Source organism: Cyclopterus lumpus, chromosome 16 (genome assembly GCF_009769545.1).
Source record: "Cyclopterus lumpus isolate fCycLum1 chromosome 16, fCycLum1.pri, whole genome shotgun sequence".
Classification (NCBI taxonomy): Eukaryota; Metazoa; Chordata; class Actinopteri; order Perciformes; family Cyclopteridae; genus Cyclopterus; species Cyclopterus lumpus.
Genome location: NC_046981.1, coordinates 7,362,482 through 7,374,333, shown reverse-complemented (window position 1 = coordinate 7,374,333; position 11,852 = coordinate 7,362,482). Strand labels below are relative to the sequence as shown.

General features: G+C 44.4%; 2 protein-coding genes across 3 annotated transcripts; both read right to left on the bottom strand.

Annotated features, from left to right (window-relative positions):
* On the bottom strand, positions 1-7,318 carry zdhhc18a (zinc finger DHHC-type palmitoyltransferase 18a). 2 transcript variants are annotated; one of them, XM_034553502.1, is made up of 10 exons: positions 6,654-7,318; positions 6,274-6,434; positions 5,886-6,035; positions 5,418-5,555; positions 5,265-5,316; positions 4,190-4,292; positions 3,978-4,090; positions 3,731-3,836; positions 2,492-2,560; positions 1-1,803 (listed from the first exon to the last, which is right to left on the bottom strand). In XM_034553502.1, the coding sequence occupies exons 1-9, from the start codon at positions 6,884-6,886 to the stop codon at positions 2,519-2,521; spliced, it is 1,098 nt and encodes a 365-aa protein (XP_034409393.1). In that variant the 5' UTR covers positions 6,887-7,318; the 3' UTR covers positions 1-1,803; positions 2,492-2,518. The 2 variants fall into 2 exon arrangements, with proteins under 2 accessions (XP_034409393.1, XP_034409392.1); XM_034553501.1 differs by lacking the exon at positions 2,492-2,560 and having other exon boundaries at positions 6,654-7,313.
* Positions 7,319-8,734: 1,416 nt separating this feature from the next.
* pigv (phosphatidylinositol glycan anchor biosynthesis, class V) lies at positions 8,735-11,716 on the bottom strand. The gene is made up of 4 exons (XM_034554450.1): positions 11,666-11,716; positions 11,165-11,308; positions 9,711-10,877; positions 8,735-9,575 (listed from the first exon to the last, which is right to left on the bottom strand). The coding sequence occupies exons 2-4, from the start codon at positions 11,231-11,233 to the stop codon at positions 9,288-9,290; spliced, it is 1,524 nt and encodes a 507-aa protein (XP_034410341.1). The 5' UTR covers positions 11,234-11,308; positions 11,666-11,716; the 3' UTR covers positions 8,735-9,287.
* Positions 11,717-11,852: the final 136 nt, after the last annotated feature.

Genomic DNA, 11,852 nt, shown 5'->3' with positions numbered 1-11,852 from the left:
TAAAAAGCGAAAAACCAACAAAAGTGATCATTTTTATTGACCGTGTGTTACAGTTCCACTGTTACATCCTACAAAATACAAACAAACAAGTGTGTCCATACAAGCACTGCTTGTTACAGTCAAATGTCTACACAACCTAAGGGTCTTGATGCAGACGGATAAATGAACGACCCCCTGTCTATGGCAACGTGGCTCTTCACAACCTATGGACAGCTTCTACGCTCAAGTACAAACAAAAATAAATAATACATCAAAAAGGCCTTTTGTCTAATGGCTGTCACGTTACTCAACTGTCCTCTTGACTGGGCTGCAATCTGTATTCACATGCTGCCCCCTAGTGGCACAAACGTACTGCTGCCATTTACTATTATTGTCCTCCGCCACACAGATCAGAGGGTCAAGTTTCATACAGTGAGAAGAAGAAAAAAGGTCACAGCCATGAAAATGAGCGTGTGAAGAGACCTCATTAAAATTCCTCTGCTTGAAACAGTCCACACGCCGCCGCCGCCAACACACTCGTAACAGGCAACGCACGGCCCAAGTGCCCCGAGGGCAAAGAAGAAGAAGAAAAACAACAGATGCTCACTGAAAAGCATCCCAGTAAAGCACATTAACAGGAAACAGCGTGTCAGAGATAAACACTGCAATCCAAGCCCTGGTGGGCAGCAGCTAATTTGATTTTTGATCCAAATACTTACAAATGAGATAAAGCAAGAAAAATAAAATATTTCATCACTAGTCGTACGTGAAAAAATATCTGGACAACATTTCAATGATGGTCTTCTAAAGTGATACACCTCACAAGAAAATATATTTACCATTTAGCTTCAGAGCATCTGATACACACACCGCATGCAGAAGGGACTACAAAACACAGCAAGACCTTGAAATGCGAACGTTAAAAAATTAAATAAAAACTGCACCTCGCGCTCCTCGCGCTGCTCCCCCTTCACACTGCGATTGCTCATTTAATCTGAATACCGTCAAGCTGGTTCCACCAGATGACATCAGGATGATAAGAAATTATGGAACATGATGTAAGGCCAACTTTGGAGTTGATAATCCTAAAATGGCTCACTATTTCAGAGCATTGCCAGTTCAGTAAATCTAAAACGTGCGTTTCTGTAATCTAGCATCCACACGTATACCGTAAGAACTCCATCCCCGTGTGCATAATATATTAGCAGGAACTTAAAACACTGTGGCTGTGGCGTATGGCTTGAGGTTCAGTGGAAGGTGTGGAGGCATGTTCTGGGTGTCTTAATAAAAAGGTGTTAAAAAAATATCTCTATATTGTGCTTCTGAGTATTACTAAGATTGACCTTCATCCTGAAAGACACTTGTAATATTGTTGATACAACTCACAGAACATAAAAACCCTCCAAGTGATGCTTAACCAATTCATCAGAATGACATCTTGAGACACCGAACAGCAACACACAGCATGACCACCACTATGCAAAAAGACATAGCCAGAGCGGCGTCGAGCGACTCCTTCCACTTCCTGATGGTCACTGGGCGTACTCAGGGTATCGGGATGAAGCCAACGTCGGGCCCCTCGCCCAGAATCATTGTATTGCGGCTCAACGACGGGGAGGGAGAAGCCAGGCGGAAGGCCGGGTTGCTGGAGTGAAGAGAGTCTCTCTTCCTGCTGCTTCTGCTGAACAGGGGGCAGCCGGCAGACGGTGAGCTGGACACCTCTACGCCCACAGGGGTGGTCTTTGGAGTGCCAGGAGGGCACAGGCCACGAGAGTCAAAGGCGTGAACCATCCTCGCCAGCACATCCTTCGTGCTCCGAGTGCACTGCGTGGAGTGGAGAAATAAAAAGGAGAGGTCAAGAACCAGTGTGTGTTATAAAAGGGGTGCGCCGCAATGTAAAAACAGCACCAAAAAAAACACAGAGAATTCTGCGGCGTGATTAAACTCAAGCACAGGGAAAGCCATGACAGCGCTGATTGTCAAGAGACTCAAATGGAGAAGCACGGCAGTGAGTTAGAGACAGACAATGCAACACGGGGAGAGGTTGGCAGGTGGAGACGCCGATTCCCGTTTCTTGTGGCCCACGATAAGAGGTACAGAGGGAGATACAGGTTATGCAGACCACCATTGCATGCACGAAAGACACCCCCCCTCACACGAGAAAGTAACCTCTCAGCTGACCGCAGAGATGACAAGAGTAATAAAGTCATCAGCCGTCGAACACGAGGTGCATTCCACACTGAGTGAGTGAGCGAGCGAATGTTAATGAGACGAGAATGAATGGAAGTGACGCATGCACAGTTACAAGCGAGGCACCCGTCCACACCAATCACAAGATCTGCCCCAACTACAAAAAAAGTGGTCAAATGACAGCGATTTCAGACCTAAAACACAACAACAAAAATTATATATAATAATAAATATATATAAAAATAAATAAATAAATAAAAGACAGAGTGGATGGCAAGTGAAGAGATGTTGTGATTGGTTCATCGGTCAGCCCTACTCTTACCATGGACCGTCTATACAGCAGTGCCCTTCAAGCTGTGCAGGACAAAGAAAACTCCTGACAGTTCTCCTCCTAACAGGGTGGAATGGATACAGTACAACACTTGAGTGGCATATCTTTCATCTAGCAATGATAGGCATACCAAAAAAAAAAAATGCTGATCAGAAATGAATCCGTACATTTACTAATTCATAACTACTGAAAAAAATATAAGAAAAAGCTACACCTCAGAAAATATTAAATCTACAGTCGGGCACATGAAGACTGGGAAAAAAAAGAAGGCAAAGTAAATTCAAAACAGAGAACAAAATCTCAAAAACAAAAATATTGTTTATTTAACACATAAAAGTACACTTTTAAAAATGTACGTAAAAGCAAAAGTACAAGTGGATTTAAGAATATAAAGCTAATAATATATCCAAGAAATTATATGCTGACCATATTAAATGACAAATGTATTCAAGACATGTGACAAATGATCTGTGATAAAGTGCTGATAAATCAAATACAAAATATGATCTAAAACCATTAGCATGTTCTACTAGAAAGGCAGTAATGAAGTCTTTGGTGAGCACACGTCGTCACCACGACATAAAAGCAAAAACAGTAGTACAGTTAGGAGGTAGATACAGCAACATGTTGAATTTGAATTATAAATACAAGTCAAACATCAAAAAGTGCAACAATCCACGTGTTCACGGTCCCACAGAACAAACCAGGGTGACTCAGCAACTCAACAAATGGTTAAAAACTCCTCAAACTCTGTCCACTTTAATGCATTGTTACTGCTCAGTGATGCCAAAAAGAGTTCCAAGTGGCGCCAAAGACATTTTGTTCTGAAGACTAAACAAAGTAACACAGCAGTGTTATTTCAGCATGCTGGGTGGCATACGTGACCTCTTCAGTAGTAGTAATTGGCCAGCATCATAATTTCTACTGTGGATAATTTGGCTTTATAATTTGGCTTTATATTTTCCAATCCATCCAAGGGCGAGCCCGAGTAATGTTGTTCCAGTCTGAGACTGCCGAATTCACAATTTAAAAAACCTGTGCACTGCCGTTTGTTTTCATACACAATGGCAATAAGTTAGATATAAAAAAACAGATTGAAGTACTGCATGTCGGCCACTCAACTTGAGGGGGGGGGGGGGGGGGGGGGGGGGGGGGGGGCAGCCTAACAACATCACAGGAGCTATGGGACAGTCAGGATTAGGGGAGGGGCCACAAGTTGGTTCATCCTACCATATTCGAATCATTCTTGGCCAGGAAGGGGGGCAGCTCTATCTCCGTGGCCGAAGCAGCAGGGCTCGCCTCAACGAGTGGCACAAAACCTCTTCTGTCAATCAGACTAGAGAACAGACCAGAGGATTATGTTAGGATGCACTTTAACATGGACTGGACATGACGCCATCATCAAGGACATGTTCATGGGTTTCACCGATACTAAAAATAAAAGAAAATGTGTGTGGGTTACAAAGTCTTTACTCACCTTGGGGGCATTGGGCCACATAATGTCACACAGCAGTTGGTTATGATATTGTTGTAACTGTACGGGTTCCCAGACTCCTCTGTACATCGTTTACTTGACCAAGAGCCCTTTATCTGCACAGTGAATAAATAGAGATCGCTGTGAGTTAGTGGATGAAGTCAATTGTAATCATCATGAACTGACCGGTGTCATACAGGGGCACGAGTACTTACATCTTCATTTGTTGTGAGGTTGGAGGCTACTAAGTATGTATGGAAGCCTGAGAGGCCCAGAATAGACCAGATGGAGAAGAAACAAATCACCAACTCCACCACAGTGCACACAGAAGAGTCAAGGCATGATAACAACAACACCATTACCAATGATTATTTCAGACAAATGGCAATTAAAAATGACTTAAAAAAATCAAATGGCACGGCTGAATAAGTAGTTTTAATTTTATAAATTTATCAAGATAACCAACTATCGTTTCCCCTGCATAAAGCAAAAAACAAAAGTCAATGTCATGACTTGTATATACACACACACACACACCACATGTGGGTGATATTAATATGAACTCTGAAGCTGTGGTACTACAAATAACACACAACCGCGTCACACATTCCAATATAAGAATATTAAATTAGAGAAAAATGGAAACGTGCTTTTAAAGATGAACACAAGAACATGTTGTTGCTGCATAATATCATGCAATTTCTAACTTTCCAGGCAGTAACTCACTGGTTTTCCATTAGTTTTGAGATATGTAATCCATCACAAAAGGACATGTTGCTATTTATATGTGATTTGTATATCGGCTCAAAATGCCATGAAGGCCTTTAAAGCATAATGGTCACAGAAGGTTAATGATCTAATTAGTGCATCTGCTGCGTGAGATAACTAGTAAGGATAACAGTCTGTATTCTTTCTGAATTCAGAAAGACACACACATACACACTCCAAAAAGATGTCATGCATATCCTCCATGAGGAAACAAGCCCACATCCGGTCTGTGGATAACAAATCAAACTACTCTGTAGTCGTGCCCTTTTTATTTGTCTGGACAGTACCATCATCTCACGAGAGAACATGAAGCAGCAAACCTTCCACTGGAGCGCCATGTGCCTAAAAGCACTGCTTTGCTGGATGGTAACCCTCTCATCCTATTAAGCATGGGCTTAGCCCGAGGAGCAGCAGGAAACGCCTCGTCAAGTGTGACTTGTGCCATTGCGTGGCACTAAAGAAATCTCATTGATCACATAAACAGGTTGCATTAAGTGAAAATGCGATATGTAGAAAGGATATCTGGCCGGGCTCTCTTGAATGGCTTGAATGAGGCTTTTACCTTCTTGAGAACCTGGAAAGAAGAAAAGTTAAAGTGGTTTGTGTCAACACGACAGGAACATCACAACAACTACCGGGTGCATTTGTGTCTCCATACGTTGTGAGAATACTCACGCAGGGTGATGTGCGTGACGACACAGCCAAATATGAACGATGTCAGAAAAGACAGAGAGATGATGAAGCTGTAGAAAAAACGGTAATTGCGTTTGCCCACACAGTTCCCCACCCACGGGCAGTGATGGTCAAACCGTTCTGAGGGGGGGGGGAAACAGTACACAGAGAGATGAGAGGCATGTTTATATTAGTTGGAAAGAAAAGTAGTATGGTTTAATATGCAACATGTTATTGTACATATATTAAATATTATAAAAAACAATCACTCTTACCCTGGAATTAATATGACCTGTTCATTAAATTAGGATTTGCCCTTCTAGGTTCACAAGTTCCACGTCTGTCTTAAAACAGCGCTCTATACTGTTTTAATGTGAATTTAAGCTTATTTAAAACATTTTTGGTCAAAGTTTTCAGGCATTAAACTCATTTGAAGTCTCTGGTAAGAGTTATGTTTTACCGCATCCTTACCCACACAGTTGTCACAGAGGCTGCAGTGGGAGGTCCGAGGAGGGCGGAACATTTTACAAGTGAAGCAGTATTTGAGCTTCACCACCTGCTGGTTGATGAGAATCTCCTTGGTTCGCGGAGGGGGGCGATATGTAGAGGATCCTGAGGTATCTTAAAATAGAAAAGTACAAGGGGAGAGAATCGCTGAGACTGGCACATTTGATGTTCACCCAATAAGCATTCTTTTGATATAATAAAGGATTCATTCAAACACAAATAAAAAAAGGTCTGGCTTGTGTAAGCTGGTCTCTGGGGTCCCTCAGAGATCCTCCTCCCCACCCCACTTCCATATGGCAAAGCTCTTTTGCCTCCATCTGTTCCACGTACGCGACTCAAGATTGTGCCTTACCTATCTGCTTCTCTATGTCTGCTGCTTCCTCCGGGGTGGCCCTGGGTAGGATGCCTGGGTCTGTAAAGCTGGTTCTCAGCAGGGAGATGACCGCAAACAAGAAGAGAACCCCACCGATCACAGGAATAAAGACAGTCAGATGCTCCACGAGGAAAGGGCAACTGGAAAAGACAAACATATATATATATATATATATATATATATATATATATATATATAGATAGATAGATAGATAGATAGATAGATAGATAGATAGATAGATAGAGAGAGAGAGGCTCATGTATAATTGCACACACACACATACATTAGAATAGACATGCTATGCTGCATTCAGGGCTCACTAGAAAGAAACGTACAAAAGAACACTACTAGTTACTCACTCAAATGCGAAGAAAAGGCCACACGTGACAACAATAAGGCCCAGTGTCAGGGGAAGGACGCCGCTCTGTCTGGCCACGATAATCCGTCCGTCGCAGAAAAACCTGTTCTTCCCCGGGAACACTTCCCATTTCCTCCGCGACCGCTGCGCCTTCATCTCGGCGCGGTTCTGCGCCGACATGGGCGACACCGACAGCGCCCGCGGGTCGATCTGCTGGTACTCGCAGTTCTTCATTGCGTGCCCGTTAACGGTCTGGGACACGGTGCTCGGGAGGTCGCTGTAGGCACTCACAAAACAACTCTCATTTCTCGGCCGCGTTATCGAGACACCGTCCTCTCACGACGCCGTCATAGCTCGTCGATGTGTGGCCCCGGTGCGCGTTCAGTCGTCCATCCGGAGAGCTGACGCCCGCGAGCTGGCGGAGCAGTGAGGGCTGTCTCCTCCGGGGCAGAGCTTCACCAGCCGAATCACTTCCGAAGTTGACTCAAGTTTAACTACCATCTTCGACAGTTACAATAAAGCCATACATACTAGTACTTGTCTGGTTGTATTAAATCGCCTTCACCGTGAATTCAACGGACGGGCTTCGGCTCAAGCTTCTTGCGGCAGTTCGCGTTTCCTTTTTCCTTTTTTTTTGTTGTTGCCGTCAACCAATGTACGTCACTGGGTGGATGATGACGTATGCACGCAGGAGACGCCGCTGACTTATAACGGAGAAAACGCGTAACGTGCGCACGCTGAACACCAGCTCATGCAACGTAATTATCTGTGCGGATCCACTCAAGCGGCTCCAGCTGCTGCGTTTTACCTCCGTAGTTTAGTCACCCACTATTCATTGCATGCATGCTTATGTCACCTACCTAGACCTGGGATGGTTTACATATTGGGTATTTATAAAGTATAACATTGCATTTAGCAAATTGGCAACTGTATATAATCAATCGTTTCTTAATACGCTTCTCATTGTTGGTCCATAAATTTGTAAAGATCTACAGTCTGACCTTTTTGCCACATGCATAGACTGATTCTCCAGAAGAGCATTTCATTTAATAGCCCTGGCTTTGTACCAACCAAACAGGTTATGGTCTCACTGTGTGAAGTGTTTTGACTCTAAGGTCAGTGTTCTGTGTGCACGTCAACTGGTGTGCACGTCAACTGGTGTGCACGTCAACTGGTGTGCACGTCAACTGGAACATTATCCAGTGTGTTTCGAGCTGTGTCCTCCTGGAGAGACTTGACTTTGTGCCACTTTTGGAACATATGAGAGGGAAAGGGACATACTGGGTCATCTGTTGAATTTGTGTTTGTTCAAGCACAATAATGTGTGACACTCTGCTTTGGGATGTGAAAGTAGCAACACTCAGGCTCTTAAATGAGCTAGTGTGTATAGGATTTGGGGGGGGGGGGGGGGGTGTATTGGCAGAAATGCAATATAATGTTCACAACAATGTTTTTCATTAATGTATAATCACCTAAAACTAAGAATTGTTTTGTGTTTTTTACATTACCTGAAGGGCAACGTGGTTGTCCAACAAGAGAAGGGTGAGCGCAGGGTTGTTGAGATGGATGCAATCTGGAGCCTCAGAACTAGATGCAACTAAATCCTGCACACTGCAACCGTTAATTCTTTAGCCTTTGCAAGAGGTACAAGTTCAAGGTGAAACATTATGACTACTATCCAATTTAATGCATAAGCTCCTGTATGCAACAGGTCATACTTTGTAAGAGCATACTTTGTATGCTTTGCCTTCCTGTTTGTTTTTTTGTCCCCCAAGAACACCAGATAAAATTAAGTGCACAGATATGGTGTTTTTAGGATGGAGGTGGGCAGTGGAGTTCCAGCAGCCTCTAGTGGTGTTAGAGATATCGGTCAGATGAACTATTAACACGGAAATCGGTTTACATGAATTCACATGTGTTGTTTGGATTCATCACAATTAGTTTAATCTTAAATTAAAGAGTGAACTTGCTGGTCTTATATAGTGTGTTTTGTTAGAAAACTAAGTTTTACAGTAATGCTAAATAAAAAAGGTTTATTTACCTTTTACATGAAAATATAATTGAAGATTCTTTCACAGCAACAAACTTTTATTTTTATTTTCTCTCCTTCACATTCAAATATTCCTAAACTATAACTTGGAATAATTCTTCCAAACATGCAGTGCTATATTAAATTATACAACCAGTCTTCCCAATATTTACAACTAAACAGTGTTCAACCAAGTTTCAGAAATATTGTACATTTTGTTCATTTGGTCTTAAAGTAATTTAACTGAGAAGTTCAATCAAATCGGTTGACTATTGCATGAGTAAATCGGCATCAAAAATGTACTGCAATTGTATCAGAAAGTCCTATGTCGGACTGAGCGAGATCATAATAAGTAATTATTCTTTTCTTTGGATTACATTACTTAAATAGACGTTAGGGAATTCGTATTGTTTTGTCACGTTGACAAAATGCTGCATTCACGTATAGATTCATGTAATGCGGTTGCAATTAACAATTACAGGAATAACAAAAATGGACTATTGATGATGCACTTGAAAAACACCTGTGTGAGATTTAACATGATGTATTTTGCCCAGTCCTACACGGACATATTGCATTTAAAAAGTTTCAGAGTAATCTTTGAAGTCATGTCCATGGCAAGCAGTTACAATGCAGCACCAGGCCCAGCACCCAGTAAGAGAGGAAGTATCCCAGGATGCTCTGTGTCGTCGGAGAACAGCTTTTAAAGTGGGGCAGCAGTGCAATGATGGGGTTTTGAGGTCTGTGCTTGCATCCGTTTCTGGAATCTGCCTGCAGCTGAACATTGGGATTTGATGTCTTCCTTCGGTGAAGAAGCGGCTCATTGAGGAGGAGCAGGTGAGCACTTATCCAGAAAGGCACGGGAGACGAGGAGGCCAAGAATCTGGTGAGAACCTAGAAACGTAGAGTCAAAATGAGTGAGTAGAAATGAACAGTTGTTGTTCCTCACACACACACACACACACACACACACACACACACACACACAGACTAAAGTTCCACAAGAAGGTGGTTATATGATGTCCTTACCTGCACATGCATGCACAGTGTTCCAAACACCAGAAGTACTGTGGAATGAACAATATAAACAAACACTCTGGAGTTGAACAATCCCGGTGTGGGTTTGTCGAGCCCTTTACTTGCACCCGTCTCCCAAAGTCCGAGTCTCAGACACATTTCCGGGCTGGCTTGAAAATATGCATAAGCCGCCATTATGCCGAGAGTGGCCATGGGTAGAGCCAGGAGGAAGTTCGGGATCTGTTTCAGCTCAAAGTAGCGGAGGAAGCCCACATCCCAATAAACATCCTGGATGTGAGAATACAGCAGGGGGAGAGGCCTCATGCACCAGAGGGGCGGCGGGCCGTTTTCATCTGGGACCCGGTACCCCTTTAGTTCAGCCAGAGACAGGAGAGCAGGGGGGATGCGTTCCAGGGAGATGGACGGTGTGCAAAACGTCCTATACCCATAGTACTGGAACGCACAGAAGGGAAGGGCAATAATCGCAGTTCCCAGGAGGGAGGTGAGCAGCACACAGACGATGGCCCAAATATAGTGGAAGACTTTGCTGTAGCCTTTCGTCGTCGTTCGATATACGCGAATCTGGGAAATAGCCTGCAGCGATGGAAGGTACAGCAGGAAGCCGATGTTAACAAGTCCATTGGATCGCGCTGCAGTGGCTATGCCCAGGGCCAGGCACGCTCGGAAGGTGAACCCTTTTTCCAGGAGGAACAGCCCACCGAATGTTAGCGCGGCAAAAAGGCTCTCGGAGTACCCGGCGGTCATGAAAACATTGGCAGGTGTGACGCAATAGAGCAGGCTGGAGAGTAGAGCCAGGCGTCTGTCCTGGAGGACGATCCTGCTCAGCGCGTACAGGGCGACCACGCTCAACAGAAAGAGGGCACTGTTCCCGAGAGCCACGGCCACCAGCAGACGCCCCCGCACGGTCAGCCAGCTGCTCAGGGGCCACAGCAGCGTCTCCGCGAGGCCCCGGAGGACGACGGGCAAGAGGGGGAAGAAGGCAAAGTTGTGCTCGTAAAGGTAGCCCCTCTCGGCGATGAAGAGGAAATGCTCGGCATCCCAGTGGGAGAGGCCCCCCAACAACCACTCTACTGCGGGGTCCAAGTACAGCGGCTCCTCTGCCCTCGGGGGCCTGAACGCGTCAGCGTCGTGGTCAGGGATGGCAGCGTTGAAGACGGCCTGGGGAGAAATAGTCAACCATATTTAAATAAATCCTGCCATCAAAACAGTCTTTGCTCCCCAGAGAAACAAAGCACACAGGTGAGGTGTCCTGTCACATTGCCTGTTATGTTGTAAGTAGGAAGACGTTATCTTACTACTTAACACATAATATACCGCCCCCCCTCCCCTAGGATAATTGCCAAGGTGACTCGAGAGAAATTAGGGTTAATAACAAAACCATGTTACATAAACTAGATTACCATATTTACCGATGTCACAACGTCCAAGCTTGGCTAAAAACGTACCTGCAAAATCAGCGACAGGCCCCTGGTGACGGCGGCGAACTCCAGGACCGCTCTGACGTCCATAGTCATTGCTGTGACGGAGACGTGACAGGCCGCAGCATCGTCGCTGCTACGAGGCAGTCGCTGCTGGATTCGTCATAGTTTCTATAAAACATAGGGCGCTAGGAAATGAAAATATTCGGCGAATGAGATGCAGAATGTTCTCGAATTAATTTCTTGTCCCCGCATTAAGAGAGCGGGTGAACGAAGCCGCTGTTATTGAACTCGACAATCGGCATTTGTTTTTCGCTCAGGTGCAATCTTTGTCCTCACATCCTCATCCTGCAGCAGCTCAGCTTCGTTTCGAATGGCTCGTTTCACTTCCGGTGTGATCGAGGTCATTTCAAAATAAAAGTGCGATTTGAGCCCAGAGGAGGGAGAACCCTCGTGTGGTTTATGTTTCGTGCGCAATTATTTACCCATTATTATTCATCCATCGTAGTTTAGATTATATTGCCTTACCTTTTATAAACTTCCATCCACTCTGATGTGACGTCGTGTCTCGGATCTTTTGGTCAGCTGACGGGTGAAGTATGTTTTTTTCCTCCCCAGCAGGCGGAGCTCCACACCATTGTGTGTCATGGACTGGTTTTTCAAGCGTTGCAGGTATTTTATTCCTCCTCCAAAACATGTGAGGACATTACCTCTC